General features: G+C 39.8%; 3 protein-coding genes across 6 annotated transcripts in view; 2 read left to right on the top strand and 1 right to left on the bottom strand.

The window, feature by feature from the left end:
* Positions 1-4,717, bottom strand: part of LOC145890525 (sarcoplasmic/endoplasmic reticulum calcium ATPase 1-like) — a 30,641-nt gene extending 25,924 nt beyond the window's left edge. For all 3 annotated transcript variants that reach the window (XM_082981631.1, XM_082981632.1, XM_082981630.1), the window contains exons 1-5: positions 4,511-4,717; positions 4,230-4,247; positions 4,071-4,153; positions 3,900-4,004; positions 3,658-3,796 (exon numbers count right to left, since the gene is read on the bottom strand). In XM_082981631.1, coding sequence (XP_082837757.1) covers positions 3,658-3,796; positions 3,900-4,004; positions 4,071-4,153; positions 4,230-4,247; positions 4,511-4,628 — 463 coding nt within the window. In that variant the 5' untranslated portion in view covers positions 4,629-4,717. The remainder of the gene's footprint in view (positions 1-3,657; positions 3,797-3,899; positions 4,005-4,070; positions 4,154-4,229; positions 4,248-4,510) is intronic.
* Positions 4,718-6,073: 1,356 nt separating this feature from the next.
* LOC145889545 (GLIPR1-like protein 1) lies at positions 6,074-9,532 on the top strand. The gene is made up of 9 exons (XM_082980523.1): positions 6,074-6,215; positions 6,759-6,942; positions 7,109-7,220; positions 7,579-7,694; positions 7,874-7,942; positions 8,100-8,188; positions 8,615-8,665; positions 8,731-8,772; positions 9,150-9,532. The coding sequence occupies exons 1-9, from the start codon at positions 6,119-6,121 to the stop codon at positions 9,224-9,226; spliced, it is 837 nt and encodes a 278-aa protein (XP_082836649.1). The 5' UTR covers positions 6,074-6,118; the 3' UTR covers positions 9,227-9,532.
* A 2,455-nt stretch (positions 9,533-11,987) lies between these two features.
* On the top strand, positions 11,988-18,566 carry LOC145888859 (peptidase inhibitor 16-like). 2 transcript variants are annotated; one of them, XM_082979727.1, is made up of 8 exons: positions 11,988-12,108; positions 12,526-12,724; positions 15,060-15,189; positions 15,685-15,800; positions 15,955-16,023; positions 16,540-16,649; positions 16,946-17,194; positions 18,071-18,566. In XM_082979727.1, the coding sequence occupies exons 1-8, from the start codon at positions 12,030-12,032 to the stop codon at positions 18,160-18,162; spliced, it is 1,044 nt and encodes a 347-aa protein (XP_082835853.1). In that variant the 5' UTR covers positions 11,988-12,029; the 3' UTR covers positions 18,163-18,566. The 2 variants fall into 2 exon arrangements, with proteins under 2 accessions (XP_082835853.1, XP_082835854.1); XM_082979728.1 differs by having other exon boundaries at positions 11,993-12,108; positions 12,541-12,724.
* The last annotated feature ends 1,330 nt before the right edge of the window (positions 18,567-19,896 follow it).

The following is a 19,896-nucleotide window of genomic DNA, read 5'->3' as shown; positions in this document are numbered from 1 at the left end:
GCGCGCTGTACATTTACCAGATGTAACCCTGCTTACAATGGATAATATTTGCACTTAGCAGGGTAAAGAAACACATGGTCGGTTGTAAGGTTAATGGTTTAATGTGGGGTATAGTGTGTGTACACAAATGGGATTGTGGAATTAAGAATCGTGTAATTGAGTGGTACTCTATTGCCATCAACGGTATAAAACCTCAAGGAAATGTAAAAGGTAATGGCCCACAACTTCTTTATGGATTGGTACAGAATAAGTACCACAAATCGGTATCCACTGGCTTAATGTGATTACTTTAAATGGTAGACGTACAAGAACACGATGCTATCCATTAAGCCAGTCAATGTTCCAAACAACTAAATTAGTTGAGTCACAGCCCCAGAAAAACAATAGGCACGACAAAAACAAAGCGTAAACACAGCACAGCTAATCATACATGTAGAAAGCCACTGCGAATCGCACTAAGCCTTGTTTGGGTGTTTGAGTGATTGTGTGAGCGTGGGAGCACGGTTCGTATTAAAACCTGCAATCAATTGCTGCATAATTCAGGCAGCGTGTGAAAGTGGTTCGACGCGCGAGCCCCCATATTAATAACACCAGACAATTCGTTGTTGAGAAAAAAACTATTTCTTATATGATTACAGCAGTTTTTTATACGTAATTGGAGGTACCGCAAACAAAAAGAGGGCTACAGAACATATCATCATGTTTTTAAAATCATATCTAATTCAAGAAACTCTGTCGTTTGACGTAGGACAAAAACTGTTAGTGGGTTTAAATTCTTTTTTTCGATACAAAGGGGATTATGTGTGACGAGCTGACAAATTTCTAACGTGCGCAAATTTTCAGCGATGCGTCAACCTGTTTGGTCAAATTTCAACGAACCGTCCGTTTGTGTAGGCCGCAGTGACTCAGCGCGCATGTAGCCGACCAACCAGCAGCAGATGAATGTACGCGCGGCGCGGTCACATCTATTTTTAACGAGTATTCTGCTCGGCAGAAAGCGCGTCGGCTGCGGAAACGCGCAGGAACAATTGCGATTCACGAGCAGGAGGCGAGAGAATCTCTCCTCTCGAGCGCGCCTCGATCGGCGGTCTGAGCGTTGGCGGTTTGGTTCGACTCTCAGTCCAGCTCGTTTAAGAGGTAAACACTAACCACCGGCTGTTCTACGGTATATAGAAATCACTAAAACTTAGTAACTCTGGCCCAATTTATAACCCTAATCGTAAAGTGTTTGGGACTGCTGAGGAGTGGGAAGAATGCGAAAAAAAGAAGATAAACGTATACAGTGTGAATACAAAAACGTATCTGAGAATAAGACCACGCATGCTAAGTATAGGCTTGAGTGTATATACACACAATTATGGTAAGCGCAAACCGCAATTTTTTTTCATGATGTTACTATAGGGTCATGATGTTATTAAATTCAGCAGAAAAGGGAAAATCAGTTGCCAATGGAAACCGGGAAGAAAATGTGAGCGGCAAAAACGCGACCTTGTCTGTCCCAATGGGGTGGAGGAAAGGTTAAGGGGGGCGTCCATTCCATTTGCGATAAGAGACAAGTAACTCTATTTCTGGGTATCGCGGTCAGCCTCGCAAGCGCTTGGATCACGTGTCCACCAAAAAGACACATGACCGCGTATATCACGATACCGGGGTTGGAAATTGGCGGCCGACGTGTGATTGAAATGTCATTACCCGATTTCCTTGTAATCTCGATATGGTTGCATTTACAGCACGGTAACGGAGGGGCGTCTTTGCCGACGTGCAAATGGCAATGCCGCTTTGGGCACGAGCTGCAATGGGAAGCGAGAACATTAACTTGAATGAGCTGACCAAGGTACGGTGATGTGGTTGTTTACGTTACATTGTGATTTGTTGTCCCAACATGCATTAAAAAATGACTCGTACTCCACCACAGGATAAACAAACGTCGGTAGCACCGCGTGCCACATAAGTAATAATGTCGATTTTCAGTTACCACCATATGGGAAGAGAGGAGACTGCAACAGTTTATCCTGTATTTTCGCCCTTTCAACACTTTTTCGATTTTTATGGAAAATATTAGTAATAATACCACAAGCTTTCACACTAAGTGGTAAAATATTACCTTTCACATACACCCAGTTTGCAGATGGGGCAAATAATAAAAATCGACTTCGACTACGCCGCGTTAAAAAGTAGGTTTGCAGAACGCTTTAAACAAAAGATACAGGCCAATGCTTTGCGTGACACAATGCCAAGACTTGGACAATAAAACCCATCAAGCGAGTAACCCAATTAATTACTGCATCGAGGTCATTTCAGGCGCAAGTTAAGTGCAAGGCTATCTCGAAATTGGATTTCCATTACAGTATATCTTGTAAGGATATCAGCGAGCTGTTAATGCAACGGAATGCCTCGGTAATTGCAAAACCCTAAAAGATGTTCCACCATTAAACAATACACGCCGCAAGCAAATCATGTCTATTTCCTACTTCTGCAGAAGCTAATGGACGACGCGCCACTAATTGACAGATTGCAATCCTAGAGCCATATTTGCCGTGACTGTCGATGCATTACCACAAATCCCAGCTCAAGCTCCCTACTGCCTGTTATGACGTCATCGGCGACCATGGCAACGATTCTATTTGGGTGTTGGTATTGGGATTCAGGGAGTTGGAATTTGATTCAATTCAGCTTTCCTTCGAATGTGGGACGCGTTTTGAAAGCAACGAAATATGACTAAGACGCGACGAAAAAGTAGTTAACTATATCGTAATCTAATTGCTGCTGATTGTTGCGAGAAAAATTTACTGCAAACATGGATTTTGGCAATGTTTCAAATGTAGCGAATTCTATTAATTTTGCACCAACATCAACTTGCCGACAACTGGCAAGCATAAGGTACAGGACTCGCTTTGTGTAGGGGTTTCAACTGTTTAACAACAACAACAACAAAATCATAACCGTACGAAGTGCAGCAAGCAACAGGGCGATGACAAACTGGCTACACAACCATAAACATCCGTAACGCTCCAGAAAAATCCCAACCAAGTAGGCAAACAATACCACAGTTTAGCTGCATTTTTTGTTCGATTACACCCAAATAGTATTGTAAAAAGTAACAAAGAAGTGAAAGCATTGTGTGGATGTAGGGGGAGGCATCTATCACTTGGTACGTTCTAACGAATAGTTGCCCAACTTGCCTGGATATCCGCATTACGTCAGCATTGATCGGATGTAGACCCCAACCGTCGTTCGAAGTCGCTTGGTCTTACAATAACGTGCGTTTGAAAACAAGCGTGCTGTTTGTCACCACTAATGCAAATGATTCACTTTGCCTTACGTGGACTTGGAAAACCCGCACTGTGCTAAGCAATATTGGTTGAAGGGGAAAGCCTGATAAAACCCTTGTATCCACTGAGAGAAAACGATGCCTGTGAACTTACTTCCACTACGCTAATATGGTCTCCCGTTAACTGGATTTTCCCTTTTCTCTTGAAATCTTGATCTTGCTTTAAACTTACATTCCCAGTTACCACAACAAGCATAATGAAATTAATTATTAAATGTGACCTAATGATGAAGGGATGTTTGCTGCATTGGTTTTTGCTCAAACACCTTTAATAATATATATATATATATATATATATATATATATATAATGGTTGGGCAACTTACTTGCAACTTGGACAATGTCACCAGGCACTATCTCCCGGGCCAGTATCCTTTGTATTGAGGCCTTGTCCTGTCTCAGAACTTTGCCCATCTCCGGCTCATACTCTTTCAGTGCCTCGATTGCGCTCTCAGCATTTCGTTCCTGTGCAAACAAGCAACAGAATTAATAAAGAATGGACTTTGGTTTATAACTTTCAACAGTACATGTGTAAACATATGTACTTTACTACATGTGCTACACATACCTGCCAGATACCAATAATTGCATTTGCTATCAAAATAAGGAGAATGACGAAAGGTTCAACAAATGCTGTAATGGACTCATCACCTTCTTCAAATAAAGCAAGAACCTGTGATACAAAATTATGTAAGTTAGTATTTTATTCACAGGTATTATGTCTTGCCACACGACTTACAAATGAGATGATGGCTGCTAACAGCAATATCCTGATCAGCAAATCTTCAAATTGTTCCACTACCAGCTGCCACAAAGGCTTTCCTGGGAAAACATAAAAAATGCATAAGTCTCAATGCCTTCAAAATTGAAATCCCGTGGTGAAAAAGTATGTACATACCTTCCTCAGCAGGCAACTCTGCGAAAACAAAAAACAGTAAATTAGGATGTGTAAGCTACACAAACTTTACTTGTTTAGAAATTTATACTACAAATATATACATAACAGCAGTAGATAAACAATTTAAACATATTTAATTCAGGATAAATTTACAAGTTATAATAACTGTAAAACAGTGTTTATGAATAGAATCTGTCATACTGTATTCTGCCAGCGCAATAGACTTTTTATCTATTATAGGTACAATGTTTTTTTATATCATGTAACATGGTTTAACTTACCATTAGGCCCATATTTCTTTTTATTCCTTCTTACTTCTTCTTGACTTAGTCCAAGGTTTTCAGATACATTAAAAAATTTTAATACTTCTTCTTTGGTTTTGGCGTATGCGTCCTCCATATCCAATTATGAAAGTGGCTTTAAAGCAGCTAATATCTCTGGAGGCTATTTATTTATCTACAATATATATCTAACTGTACGTATCACAATAATCTATAAAAGGTTAGTGGAAAGTGATGTTTATCTTTATAATTTTGTTTCCTCCGGAACTTTTTTTTGTAAAATTAAACCATTAAAGATAATCAGTCTAGTAAACTACATACTTTTTACAACTCTTGCATGTCAAAACAATTGATTAGTTTCACAGTAACAGTCATTTTTAATATTTTTTTTTTTTAATATATCGTTATACTTCTACAAAACGACAGAAGAACAAGTTGCTACAGTTAACAATATTCAGTTTTTAAATGTTCGTTGGTTATCCCTGAACAAACGCTTTTCTCTGACTGCGAGTAAATGAACAAGTCAACCGCTCCACGCCACAAGCTGAACCCGAACCTTTTTTCATTTACGGCGCCCAGTTACTGCAGCAGCGACACAAAGACCGGCACTTCATAGTGATGACGTGTTTTAAAATAGAAATCGTATAAATCAAATCTTGTACGAAATAACCTGTGCGCACAAAAACAATAAGTATGCACAAATAAAAATGACATGGGCGCCGATAAAACCATAAGGATTATCGAGTCATGTGTCCAGGTAAGTGACGTGTTGCGACAAACCGTGCCGACGCTGTGCGCCCTTTCACCTTCTAATATCGCTCCATGCGAGGCAATCATATTCAGGAAAATACATAAATGCAAATATACAAAATACATATAGCACTTTGGTGCACCTGCCGGTACCTTTAGGTTTTTAAGTTTAATGAAAAAGTACAATGACGGTTAATTTGTTTCGTGACCTTTAGTGTAGGTTTACAGGATGCATGTAAATTTATACCTATTAATTTCTATCAGCATTAAATTCATGAAATAATTTTGCAGCACAGTGTTGTTCTCACCATTACAGATCTGTACAATGGTATATGTATGCAGGATATTCAAAAAGATTTTTTTGGGCGTAGCGTGGGCTAAATATCTTGATTGTTTCAAATAACAAATGTCATTCAACAAATGTCATCTTTTAAGCAAAAACGCAAGAGCCCGCCAAAAACTGTTAAAAAAAATTAATGATATGTGTGTTTTAAGGGTAAAGGCAGAAAGAGCTCAGGAATTTACTTTACCTTTCTGCACAATTTGGGGTATTGAAATCCCGTTTGCTTGTTTAGGAACCTTTTTCCCCACGATTTCGCACCACCATATAAAACTTTGAAAAATATGAGAAATCATTCACAAACGGTCTGCAAAAGTAAGGCTTAGATAACGTTTAAATGTTGCTTGCGAAAGGAAATAACCTGTTGGGCACAAAAAACTTGCCGAGGCATCAACGATTTTGTGACGTTTGCGGAAGAGCCTATAATTTATACTTAAACGTCTATTACCTATACCTGCGAAGATCAATCAACGATAATTAACCTCTATTTGACAGGCTCTTATATTATTGGTGAAATCATGGTTTCTAGACGCAATGTTATTGCAGTTATTTTGCTTGGATCCTATGTGGCTACTGGCTTTTGCGATGATACAGAATTTCAGTCACGTTTATCAGGTAAGTTTTACATTACATTTCGCCAAACACGTCAGATAGAATCAATTAAAGTTTGGCAGCAACATTTTATCCAACACCAAAGACAATCAACAAAACGTTTTTTTTTAATTTTAGTGGATTACTAAATTTGTCAAAACATTCAACGTCGTCTAACGCAAAGAAAGTATAATTTCATGACCTGATGGAACAACTTTAATAGAGAATATAAAAGTTCCAAACTAATATAACCTTGATCATAATGTAGGCTAGCTGTGTGTCACCTTGTTAAGTAGTTCAAGTCTAATCAAATTATGTGTATTTTGCACAAAACTACACAGATGAACATGACACGAAACAAATAGACTAACATGGACACCGACAACCATGGAGTTAGGCGCCCTGTTTACAAATTGTTTCCAAAATCTATCATCCATTAATATACTATAGATCAGGTATATGAGCTACTATACGAGCTTGATTTGAAGTGGCAAATCATGAGTCAACTTGCTTCATGTTTTACCACAAATTTCCAGGTACTTTTATCACACAAACAAAATTATGCAGGTTTGCAAAACCGTGTGAAACGGGAGACGTCCCTTGTTCATTCGTTCGACCTTCCGGATGTCGTAAAGCAAAGCTTCTTGACCGAGCACAACAAATATCGCCGCGTGGTGTCGCCATCTGCCAGCAATATGCGCGAGTTGGTTTGGGACAACGGTTTGGCGACCGTTGCCAAGGAACATGCCAAGTAAACCACGTGATATGTAATGTACTGTAAAACTGGCTTGCACTATTTTTTGCTAGAAGACTATGCGAAGCAACTGTGCTTATGTTCATTAGATTAAAGCGCATATAAGTTTTCATCATGGTCGTTGCACTCAGTTCGTTACTTTAACCATTATCATGTTTTATAGAAATTGCATGTTTGAGCACAGTGCAGGATTTGAATCAGGGGAGAACGTGCATAGAGGCGATACAACTCTACCAAGCTTGGCTGCTGCGGCAACAAAGGCTTGGCACAACGAGGTGATGATTTTTTTCAGCAACCTATGCTGCAACTTCATGTTCCTTGCTACAATATGACAAAACGAAAAGTTACTATTTTTTGACAAGTATTGAATTGCGAAGTGTATTTTTTAGTTTGCTACTGCCACAAACTGCCACAAACTGCTAGAAATGTTTTTTTTAGTTAAGGTTACTCATATACTTTTGTATTTGTAGCAAAAGCACGTTTCACAGATTCAACACTGTGTTGCTGCTTAAAACTCTTAGTTTTCAACTTCCATAGTTCTTACATTATTTTATACTTATTTAAACTATTTTCGTGTGCAGATATTTTATATTCTCGCCGCGTTTGATGACTTCATTACTTTGTATGTCATAGGGTGCGTTTTACAACTACGAATCCAACACGTGTCAATCTGGAGAAGTTTGCGGCCATTACCTCCAAGTAGTTTGGGCGCAAAACTACAAATTTGGCTGCGGGGTGTCTCTGTGCAAGTAAGTCTCAACATTGTCATAATCCAAATTATCGTAGATTCCCCTAAACCACTTGAAGCATTCCGTAAACAAATATATCAGCATAAAATATCAAACCAACAGTTTTTTTTGAAAACGAAAGATATCGACATGTTTCTTCATTTGTGGCAAAACACGATAAAACATTATTTAATTTGCAGCGATATTCTTCCGAAGGGTTTGGACGGTTTCCTGACCGTGTGTATCTACAAATCGGACGTACCTACCAAGTATGACTTTGGCTACCAGTGTGTTTGCATACATAGCTATTTAAACTGTATTAATAACATTTAAATGACATGCGTGAAAGCATTTCGCAATTATTTCAAACGTTTTAAAACAATCTGTTATAAAATATTCACATCTGGCATTTAATGTATTTTACAGTGCTGGTCAACCATACCTAGCGGGCCCTGCTTGTACAGCTTGTGATCAAGGCTTGCAATGCAAAAACGACAAACTGTGTTCTGCAAGCGGTAAGAGTACTTTCCAACTTATAAAAAGATATTTAATAAATACGCATGTTACAGTGTTCCGAAAAATATTTTCGTTAGTTCTAATATCAGTTCAAGTGGCATAAGTTTTTGCCGAAACGTTTTAAACACGGCTATGTTAACAACAGTATATGGGCCAGTCTTTTTATTCTCAGAAATATGCGTATGAGTGAATCCGTGAATTGGGTTCCATATCACGTTTGTTAAAACAAACTTTGATTTAAACTGAACATCTTTGTCCCCCGGTATTTAACAAACTTATAATTTCCCACTGGTGGGAAGTTTCCCATCGGTTATGAACCACTGTGCTAAAGAGATAATTATTGAACTTTAGAACACAAGAGATAATTATTAAACTTTTGTCTACCTGTGACGTAAAATACGCACTAAACATGAAATCTATTTTAGTGAACAGAATGATTGCCAACGCTTCGTCCACAGGGCTTTTGACCGCAGAAGGTAAATATATTTAACACTTTGCATCTACAATATGGAAAATCTAACACACCGCGTTGTTCTTACAGTGGCTTCTTCCAGTGCTCAGATTGCGCGCGGCAACACATCAGGTATGTATTTACCACTCCATATACAACTCGCACAAAAGAATCAATCCTTAACTTGTAGGATACGATATTCACGACCGAGTAGCCGCCTATAACGTCATCTGTAGCCTGTCGCAATCATTACTTCCCAGTGCGAGTCGCCGGTATCCTATACTGCAGACTGTGATTTTCCGTGAAAAATCACTTTACACGGGCGCCTGACCTGACAACCTTTATGGTTTTATCGGTGCCCACGCCATTTTATTTCTTGTGTGCATTGTTCATCTGCATATAGTCGATTTGCGTAGAATGAAATGAATTGATTTGAAATAAAAAACATCTTATAGATTACATGAAATTATGTTTACTTTTATTAATTAACTATTAATTATAATTTACAGGTGCAGTGCAGTTGTCGATGTCGGCAGTAGTTGCACTTCTCATCCCGGCCGCGGTACTGATGAAAAGCTATGAGTGAATTCATGCATGTTCGTAGATACGTATTTTAGTACAGTACAGTAGATCCACATAGCAATCGGTTGACATGTTACGACTGATTTGACCAAACCTTTTGCGAGATTTAAATTAGTTCGGTGAATTTTGCTTGTCTTTTCGTGCGATTAAATTTTGCTTGTTCAGAGTATTTCGAAATTATGTCACTAAAAAAATTGAAATATGTTCGCCTGGCCTAAACCGATTTAGCGAAGCTTTTTATAATCCCTGTACGACGGCGCGTCATTTTGGTGCGTCACATCTCGTGATCAATAAACATCGTATTGAAATGAGTAAAGTGTGAATACATATAACCTGTGTGAAGAAGCAGTCAGCGGTAGGTGGGTGAGAGTGACATGGAGTTATCAACCGTGACGAACACAAAATATCACAAAAGCGCGGTTGGATACCGAGTTTCCTGAGGAAAAGGTAGTAGTTTCCACAATGTAACAGTTTTGCGCCTATTATTACTTTCTGTGTGAGCAGACAGTTGAAAACCAGCTTTTCATGGGTTAAGGCAGTGGCGTATTCAGTCGGAAAAATTTGGCGGGGTCAAGTGTTTAATCGTTTAAACGAGTCGAAGTTTTTGGTTTGAAACATTGCCTCACTAATGAGCGCATTCATATATTGACGACAAACGTGCATAATGTCACACTATTAACAAAAAATACCCCAAAATATGCTATTATAAGCAAAAAGTAACAAATCTTAAACTGTAGCGACTTTTTGGCTATACCCCCTAATCCCGCCTAGTCCAATGGAATATAACGGGTCTCAATATCGGATAGAAAGGCGAAACTGCTTGCAAGTTATCGATCTAAGTTCAGTGCTGACACTCTTGCAATGGCGTCGTGATTTGTAACGTAGGAATACAACCTGTGTATCGACGAGCTAGCAAACACCATTATATCAGCAATGACAACGTAGCTAAACCACTTCCGATGAGGGGGTGTACAGTTTGTACCCATCTAACCCATTGTATACGTGCACGATGTGTACGCCTGATTAAAGGGGAAGCCGCAAATTGAGTTATCCCGGCTAATCATAAGTAAAACTCGCCATTAGGTACAAATGTGTACAAACGTCACGTTCAGAAGAAAAAACACGCTAAAAAAAGGACGACGATTGCTGTAAGGTTCAAAAAAGGTTGTTGCATGTAGATTTGCGTGGTGATGTAAATCGCACAATGACGGTGGAGTCGCCTGCGCATCAAAACTATAAATCATTCGTGCAACTATACAGCTTTGTGTCCTAATGATATCTAAAGAAGGAGCACAGTTTAGACGCTTACACCTTTAGTGGCAATGACGTCTCTAAAACGCACTATGGGCACATTTCCGTTTGAAGGTCTACTTCACGCACGCGCTGTGCATTATTTCTTTCAGTTTAAACAGGCGCGCCAACAAGTATGTATTCCGCCGGAGGAATTAGTATGTTTTGATCAGGTCTGGGGGAAATTTACGTATTGCAGTCGTGTGCGCAAAATCACTGTCTTTTAAACAAGCGTTTTGTCTTTGACTTGCACGCATTAAGGCGCTCGGACTGCATTCAACTTAAAATACAGCTGCTAGAGTTGATTGGACCAGAATTTTTGTGCTACCTGAACGATGGCCACAAATCAGTCAGTCGTTGACTGTGATAGTGGTATGCTCTTCTTCGGCAGAAACTTGATACGGTTTTCAATTTGGCGCTGATTCAACAGCCAGCGTCACACACTGCTTGGTCGCCGAGTGTCAAGGCAACAGAAACGTGGGTCGCTGGTGTGAGCACTGGAGCACGAAATCCCAAGGATTGTGTGCAGATAAAAAATCAGGATAAAGTGGCGTGGGAAGAACAAAAATTTTACTGCTTTCAAATGAATGTCTAAGATGAGGTCACGGTCGTCTGACTCCGCTTTGTGTTACCTAACAGCTTGTAACGCCGGGCGAGATGACGTGCAGTCTATATCAAAGGGGTGCAAACGGCATCTTGCAACCGAAGCCACTCAGGAAGTTAAGTGCGCGCTGCTGCTGTGGTTCCACATGCAGTGCAGAGGTTACAATTTCAAACGCAGGGTTAATATTATAGCACCTGTGTTTTATTTAACGCTTCTTGAATGTTGACGACGATGCGTTGTTTCGCAATACGAGCAGGAGTGACTTTAGATGATTAAACACGCGGGAACCGATAAACCATCACATAACAGCATTGTGTTACCATTGTAGTTCTTATGGCCCGCGTGTGCAACAGGTGTTTATGTCTGCTACCATTTCCTTCCTGGTGTGACGTATTGGCCATGTGATATATTTAACCGTGAGCTTAAAAATGGAAAGTTGTCGGATGTGTTGGTGATATAGCAGTCTTGCTTGCCTCGATGAATAGGGTTTGGGATGAATATTAACTACACGTCAGTTGCAAGAAATTTTAAAGTGGATGAGAGTTGAACGGAAGTGTATATTAACCACTGAAAGGTTATATACAGGTTTGTTGTGACTTTAAGGGTAAATTCAATAGCACCTCCCGTTCAATATCGATCAGATTAAAGCAATGCTCACGTCAAGCGCACATTATACGTGGAAAGGGACTGTATATCGAACAGTCATAATTGCGCTTTGTTAACCCGTGTACAATTTGAAAGGAGTCTTTGGTCTTGCTTGTCCAACGAGAGGGTGTGAAATGTCGTATCACGTTTCGGTATGATTCTTTTGTGCAAACTGGATCTAGTTACGTGTTATTGAAGTACGTTCTACATGTTCTTTTTGTTGGCAGCTGGCATTTTTCGTGTTTTTAAAAATAAGCTGCGTTCAAGTATGGAATCAGCGTCATTTGCAATGATGCTTGTGCTTGTTCTTGGAGGGAGTCATATGGTTGATTATTCACAACTTGAAGGTGAGTGAGATTATAATATGCCGAAGGAAATATGCGATGACGAATTGACTTGAGCCGGCGTTGCGGCATCCTATGTTATTTTTATTTAACTCACAATTCTTCTCAGTTCTTCCACAAACACCAATACATGCTGTGTAAAATTAAACATCCATGCTGGGTTTGGTAATCAGGAGTAAAGTTTTTGAGAGTTTCGACTGTCAATGTGTGACCCAAGCGCAAGACAATACGTAATCCATGCGCATATTCCGGTCTGTTGTGACGTGCTAAGGGTACAAAAAACATTTCAAGGCAACTGAATGATATTCTTGAATTGATAAATATTTCAAAAAGGCCGATAACGAATGTTTAAAATTGCTTTTCGAAAAATCCTTGGTCAAAAGTCCAATGCATTTAATATAAAGCGTTTTTAACTTACAGATGGGGCAATTTCAGGTCGTTCAAGCCGCGCAACTGGTGACACCACGCTGGTGCACTCTTTCGACCTGACCGATGCTATGAGGACCCATTTTCTGGACGCCCACAACGAGTTTCGACGTTCGGTCACTCCCACGGCCAGCGACATGCGAGAACTAACTTGGGACAGCGAGTTGGAGGCCCTCGCGAAACAATATGCGTCGTAAGTGCAAGGATTTTCGATATTGATGTTTCCTTTGTATAAATAAACTTATTCCAACGCCACTTTCATCGTGCGGCAAAGGTGGAGAAGTTTATAAATTACTTCACGATTTTAAATACGTCTCGTTTCGAAAGGTGGCTCTAAAACGATCTTCCGATCTTATATAAATGTTGCTTATACTGCGAAACATCTTTTCAGGAAATAAACTATGTTTTGAATCGAAGTTTTTCAAATATTATAAAATTAAACATATTTCGGTCGGTTTAAACCGGGGGGCGTCAAACCCGCGGCCCATGGTCCGCAGAAAGTTCTCGAGTGGCCCACGCCGAAACCCCTTTATTTAACGCTCATTTTTGCTTCTTTTGTTTGGTCATTTTAATATAAAAACTAAAATGTAGAATTTATATGACTCTTCAACAAAAATAATTGGAAGTCCTTGCTTTAGCATCAGACCAAGTTGTTTGTGCCAAAAAATACATGTATACCATTACAATTGGAAGCATCAACGCTAGGGTTACATGGCGTAATGTCGTCCCGTATTGATGCAAATATTTACTTCGTTGCTACGGAGGTAACATAACGCGCGTCGTGGGATCACAATCAGAGCTCACGAACACAAGTTTAAAATTAAATTCATTCAAATATAGAGGTTTTCATTGTTCTTGCCGGCAGAAATTTGACCCCACGTCACGTGATCGTCCAATGTGTGGTTTGGAAAAGGTGCGAGACGCTTCATTCGAATCCGCGCTTCGTATTGTACTGCTGGGGGGTTGCAGAGTATTTGGAGAGTACTTCTTGGAATATGAATTCCAAAGCTAGGATTTTGCTGATAAACATCGCCACAATGGAGAGCTTACCCGTTGCCATGTATACAGCCTGTATACAGTCGGTTTTGTTTGCACTGACGGTAAACGCAAGAAAGCATGCGAAATGTCTGTATTGTTGAAATGTTCGTCAGCCCATTCTAAGCTTTGGTGTTTGCATTCAAGGACTTGTCCATGTTTGTATGTTTTGTGGTGTACCCAACAGACCAACTATTTCACAATGAAATAGAAATATATTAATACCTCGCAACAAACGTCGCAACATTGACCAACATGTACCTGTTTGCAATGACTATATTCGGTTTATCAATTAAAACATGGCATCTCATACTCCAAAAACAAGAGCATCGCGTGTCAGTCCACCTGATATTCCGTGCTCACAGTGACAATTTGGACTGGTAATTGCTTTGTAACTATAGCCGTTATCGAGTCAGAACAGTTTACAGTGGAAACATTGCTTCTCTTTAACATTACCGAAACCCCGAAACCCATGTTTACTGTCGAAACTTGGTTTGACGCAGTGAATAGGTTAAAGTGGCACAAGTATATAAAAATAAGTGACATAATACAACATTTACAAGGAAACCCTTACCTCGCTTTGTATTCAAAACATCTTTCAACCCGGTGCAAACTGTAAAAAATTGACTATTTGCCCCGCAGAAGATTAAATAAACCTTAGTGTGCGGCGACCCGCGTCCAACCGTCTTGAGTAACCCTCCAGTGTTCATTGAAGTTGCACAAAAACAATGGTAATTTGTTATTAGTGAGAAAAGGTCATCGGCAACCGTTGTAGCAAACCAGGTAGTTATCTCAGTGAGGCATGTCTGGCTTTCATATCAACTTGTTTGAACAAGCTCCACCGAAACATTGCACCTCGATACCTTTCATCTTGACGCAAAAAAGACCATTGTTGCGCAATGGAAAGCTTTGGAGTTGCTTCGAGTTATTTTGGCGATGAAATGTTATGACTATCCAAAAGGTTTATGGAGCACCCCCTCTGATCGGTCGACTATATTTAACCTTATTGTGCGACTGACTGCAATTATATATGGTGGACAGTGGTCATCCGTAGGCACATCACATTCATATGACGCCTTAGGGACTCGATAGCCTTGCGGCTTAATCGGCGTCCATTTCATATTTTAATTAAGATTTATTGTTTCATGTGGGCAGCAATTTTTGAAATATATTTGAAAAAATAAAAATTATTTGACTTTTTGAGAAAAAAAGGGATTCTGTTGATATAGTGTCATTCATAGTTTTAGCCGATACTTTGACGGTCACCCGATATCCTGAGGTGCTAGGTTACGTTTGTGATAAAAAGACGAAACCTGATGACTGGAAACGGTAAAGAAAACAACTACGCAGATTAACAATACACCAAAAAACAATACAGAAATAGAGTGGCATCGGTTCCAATATAACCAAAAAGGTCATTAAGTCAGGCGCCCATGCAAAACATACAACTGCTTTTACTGTTACGGGTATTTGCTGATGTTATCTTTTTGTAGGATGTGCTTGTTTGAACACAGTTCAGGTTTGAGCACGTCCATGTTTTCCCCGATTGGCGAAAACATCCACAGAGGCGACTCGAACCCGGACGGCGCACCTACAGCTGCGGCGACTGCATGGAACAACGAGGTAATTCCTGTGATCCGCGACGAACAAATTTAAACCGGAAATCGCATTCGTGGAGTCAGGACGAAAGCGTCGTCTTCCCCATACGAGAAAAAGCGCATTTTAAAAAACATCAGCTATGTTCCCATTTCTCCGAATTCCCGCGTGGGAGAAAATGAGTTCTCTAAACCGAACTCTACTCAATGTTAAAGCGAAACTTTTTTCAACTTTTCAGTTTTTGCTTTATGTAAAAACAACCGCGTACAAAATCAATAAAAGGAATGTTTGTTGTCGTCGAGTGGTGCTTTCCGCTTTTCACCTTATTTTTCAAAAAATTAGCACTTAAATGAGCGGGGTCAGCACCTTTACATTAGGAAATCTTAGCCCAAACCCACACTCTTTCGTTCCTGGCTTTTTAAATAACAGGGATACGAATGAAAATCAGCAAATATGCACGCTAAGTGGAAAATTACAGTGCATTGAACAACATTGTTTCTTTTATAAAATATCCGCTTACAGACCCAGTTCTACACGTACGACACCAACACTTGTGACGATGGCCAAGTATGCGGTCACTACCTCGCGCTAAACTGGGCAAAAACGTACAAAGTGGGGTGCGGGATATCACTTTGCAAGTAAGCAGCATGATGAAAATGCTATGATTTTCCTTTTTATAATCGATTTTTTAACACTTATACTACACGTACATCTCCCTCCAGAAGCAATCGGAAATATAACGAAACAAAAGTTTCAACAATACGAATAAACATTGTGTTTTTTACAACACAGCGATCTGCTGCCGAACAATTTGGATGGGTTTCTCACCATTTGCCAATACGGACCCGCAGGATTGACCAGGTGATGGCGCTATCTCTATTATAATGTTGCTTTTTTGCCTCGGTCAAGCGCCCGACCCATATACCAAGAAAATCTGATCGGGATTCGTGGTCAGGTTATCCTGGGTTCGAATCCCGGTGTGGTCAAAAGTATATGCTAAATTTGTATCAATTTTCCCACGTTTTTGTCAGTTTCCTGAGGTATCCACTTCTGATTAAAATACCGCCACGTTTATTGATCCTGTGAATATTGGCAAATTGACTCGCCATTGAGTTGGGAATAACTGAAATTATGAAATTACAAAACTTAAATCGAGGTTTTTGACTTCCAATAGTTTGCCTAAATATATATATAACCTAGGGCTTACAGAGGAATGTTAAAATAAATTAGTTGTTACTATTCAATACAAATGATAAAAATACTCCAAAAAATTTGAGCCATACTCCAACAAAACAATCTACAGATATATCAGATTTTTTCCTAATTCTTGCAACACATGGTAACGTCAACTTTCATTTAAACTGAGTTTGTTTGCAGCACAATTATCGATAGTGTCCAGGTGTCTGATATACCATACCAGAGTGGAGAAGCGTGTTCAGCGTGCGATTCATCGTTGGTTTGTGTTAACAATCTCTGTGCAGTTAACGGTGAGTATTTTTTATATGTTAACAAACAAATACTCGGCGGTAAACACCTAAGAGGCCTCGCGTATTGCGTACAGTATAGGCACTGCACGTTATATCACATACTGCATTCGTCAATTTATTTCCATGAGGGAAGTAGTTGAAATTGACAATATGCGTGATTCGTGGCGGCCATAGTAGAAATATGTATTGCTTTATTTTATTTTCCTTGGTGAGTTTCCCGCTGGCAAATAACGCTTAAAGCGCATTTCGTTTTAACTCATTTTGTCCCTTTCATCGTAAAACAACAAAACACACAGCAACAACGTCAACGACGACTACAACGGAGTCCACAACAACTACAACAGCATCTCCTACGACCACAGTCGAGACTACAATTGCAACCGAACCGACCACTACAACTGCCACCGAACCGACCACTACAACTGCAACCGAACCGACCACTACAACTATGTCAACCGCCACCTCGTCAAACCAAACTAATAACGCAACAATGATGGCGAATACACTCCCCACGCCCGCGGGAGTTGGAAACAACAGCACTTCGGGTAAGTGGGTGATAAAGGTTTTCCCCTTCTTGGTGTTTTTTTTATGATACGGAATAAACACCTTCAGGGCTGTCTAATATTTGGGGTGACCATTTGTGATTCCACGGAATTCCTGGTTAAATTATATGACAATCACGTTGGGCTATCTTTGAGGCCAAAATACGTTTTTTATGGTATAAATTTATATCAACCCCCCCTTACATTGCATTTGCATTTTGTATTTTCGTATTTTTGTATTTTTGAACAATATTAATTTAGGTCAAACATAGCAAAATATGCGTTGTCGTTTTTAGAGGGCTTGTTAAAGATTACAAATTTATTAAACATCTTAAAAATGTGGACGGTATAACTGCCGGTCCGATGATGGCCAATGTTAAATCGATACAAAACCGATATCAACAAATAATTTTCCTTTCACCGTCCTTCTTTTTATCAACCCAGCAAAAATGGAATGCACTGTGGATAAACCACTCGCCCTTTTAAAACACTGGTGTAAATGCTGCTTATTGTTATTTCTCTGGAGAGAGGAACACAATCGGAAATGTGTAAATTACGTGGATACATATTCATGGCGTGTAACGAAACTCTGCGTCGAAATTCCTGACATGCATCTTCCTTCACTGCGAAGATTTAAACACAAAAATCACGCATGCCTGCGAGAGGCTTTTTGTATGATATGATCTCTGTCTGAAAACATAGAAATGTACTATCTTGTATTTATGTTTTTTTTTCTTCCTTTTGGCAGTTGGAGAAATTAATGATGCCTTTTCAGGCGAAATATATTTTTTTCAATAAAAATCCATCTGAGCTGTCCACAGATCGCTTTGTGGAATTTAATATATAATTGTATTACTCCCTTGTATTTTTCTGTTTCAGGTGCTATGGGGTCATTTCGTACAACTGGGCCGTTCATGCAAACTTTCATACTGGCTAATCTTTGGACAATACTGGGATTCTGGTGGTTTTGAAAACTGAACATACAAATATGTTAGCAAATGCTTTGCAAAAACGCCAATTATTTTATCAATTATTTAGCGATTTTAGCAAGTTGCGGATTTCGATACACATTGTGACGTTTGGCACCAAGTGCATATATTTTGTTTTTTGCGCATTGTTCTGAAGGTGGATTGCTAAGCAAGACATTAATGATGTTCAATACTCATGGTGAATGTATTTTTTTTCTGCGTCTACGCAGCAAGTGTATCGACTCCCATCATTTATATATTTAAGATTCCTTGATTGGCTTAAAGCCTGTTTGTTTTTGACCAGTACCTGTGTCGGTTTCCTGCAACGTTTTAAATATTTTATTCAGTCGCCTGTTTTTAACAGTGCCGAGCACTTACAGATGTAATTACAACATGTACCCGCTTGATCGATGTGGATTGTTCGCTCTTTGTGCTACATGAACCATACCCCATGTTATTAAGTGAAACATGTGTAAAGTGCCGGAAGAAATAATGGCCGAGACGAATTCTGAGCAGGACAGGTTCGTGCATTGTCATTTACCCATTGTGTCGGGTTCAAACGAAGCTTTCACCGCAAGCCAGGGATATTGTGAACGTGAATGAGGCCAGGCAACTTGAAAGCGAGATGACGTTACAAAATGCCGGTTCGGAAATAATCGTGGTCGTCGCCACGCTTTGTTTCCAAATCCGGGGGGCGGTTCTTCGAAAACAACAAATTTACGAGTTTTGTGGATGACAAGTTCGTGTTCTTCCTTAAAACGTCGCCTTTGTACCAGACAACCAAGGACCAAATTTGCACTTGAGACGAGCCTCCATGTCACGACCCGGGGGTAACGTTCGTGACCGCGTGAAAGCCAAAATCTGACGTCCAAACGCGCACTTCCTGGAATGGGAGCTGACTTTCAAGCAGTGCGAATGTCTGCTAACAAATAGCAATGCGTTCATGCCAGCGCAACACGAGCATGGAACTGATGAAAAACCTTATGGCACATTGGTTTTACAATCTTGTTTATCGTTTAGCTGTATAGAAAAAGGGAAACTGTTAAGGAAAAAAACATGGTTGTTTGGACTGCGCGAATTTCAATGAAAAAACAGTTACACGCTGTGAAAAAATCAAATTTGTGGCCGCTTCTTCAGAATAATCAAAAGACCACAATGAGGCGTTTTTGACAACTCGATTCAGAAATTGACGCAATTACGAATCTGGCCGTTGCGGTTGAAACCCAATCAACAATTGCTCTTCAAGTAAACGAAAAAAAGTTGTGAAAAACCTATTCAACGTTGTTGCTATCGACGACGATGTAATGTTTTAAGTGCAAACCAGTGTTCTGACCGCGTATTGATAAAAGCGATATGGGTTACTGTGAAGTAAAAACGAACCTGCTTTCTGTGGGCCACAGTGAACAAAAGACGTTCCTATTTGGTAACGACAGCGCACGTCACCTTATCTCAGAATATAGATGTCCCCTCACCCCAGAAACCAGCTTTTCTCTCGGCTTTGGAGCTGTTTGATGGCTCGCACGATGTTGAGACAAGATTGCCGTTGAGATAATAATATCTGCGTTTTGACATTTAACGTCGCGCTGTGCAAGCCAACCTCACACCAGCGACTTTTTGGTACACTCGCCTTGTCACCTTGCAAAATGCAAAGGAGAGGTGGAATTGCGCGCACAGGAGCGACCTTATCTGACTGGGCCACGTGTTCGACAACCACTGGACTAACGTGTTTTTCCGTAC

This window comes from Ascidia mentula, chromosome 2 (assembly GCF_947561715.1).
Source record: "Ascidia mentula chromosome 2, kaAscMent1.1, whole genome shotgun sequence".
In the NCBI taxonomy this organism is placed as follows: domain Eukaryota; kingdom Metazoa; phylum Chordata; class Ascidiacea; order Phlebobranchia; family Ascidiidae; genus Ascidia; species Ascidia mentula.
Note: the sequence above shows the minus strand (reverse complement) of the source record. Positions and strands in the feature narration are given on the sequence as shown.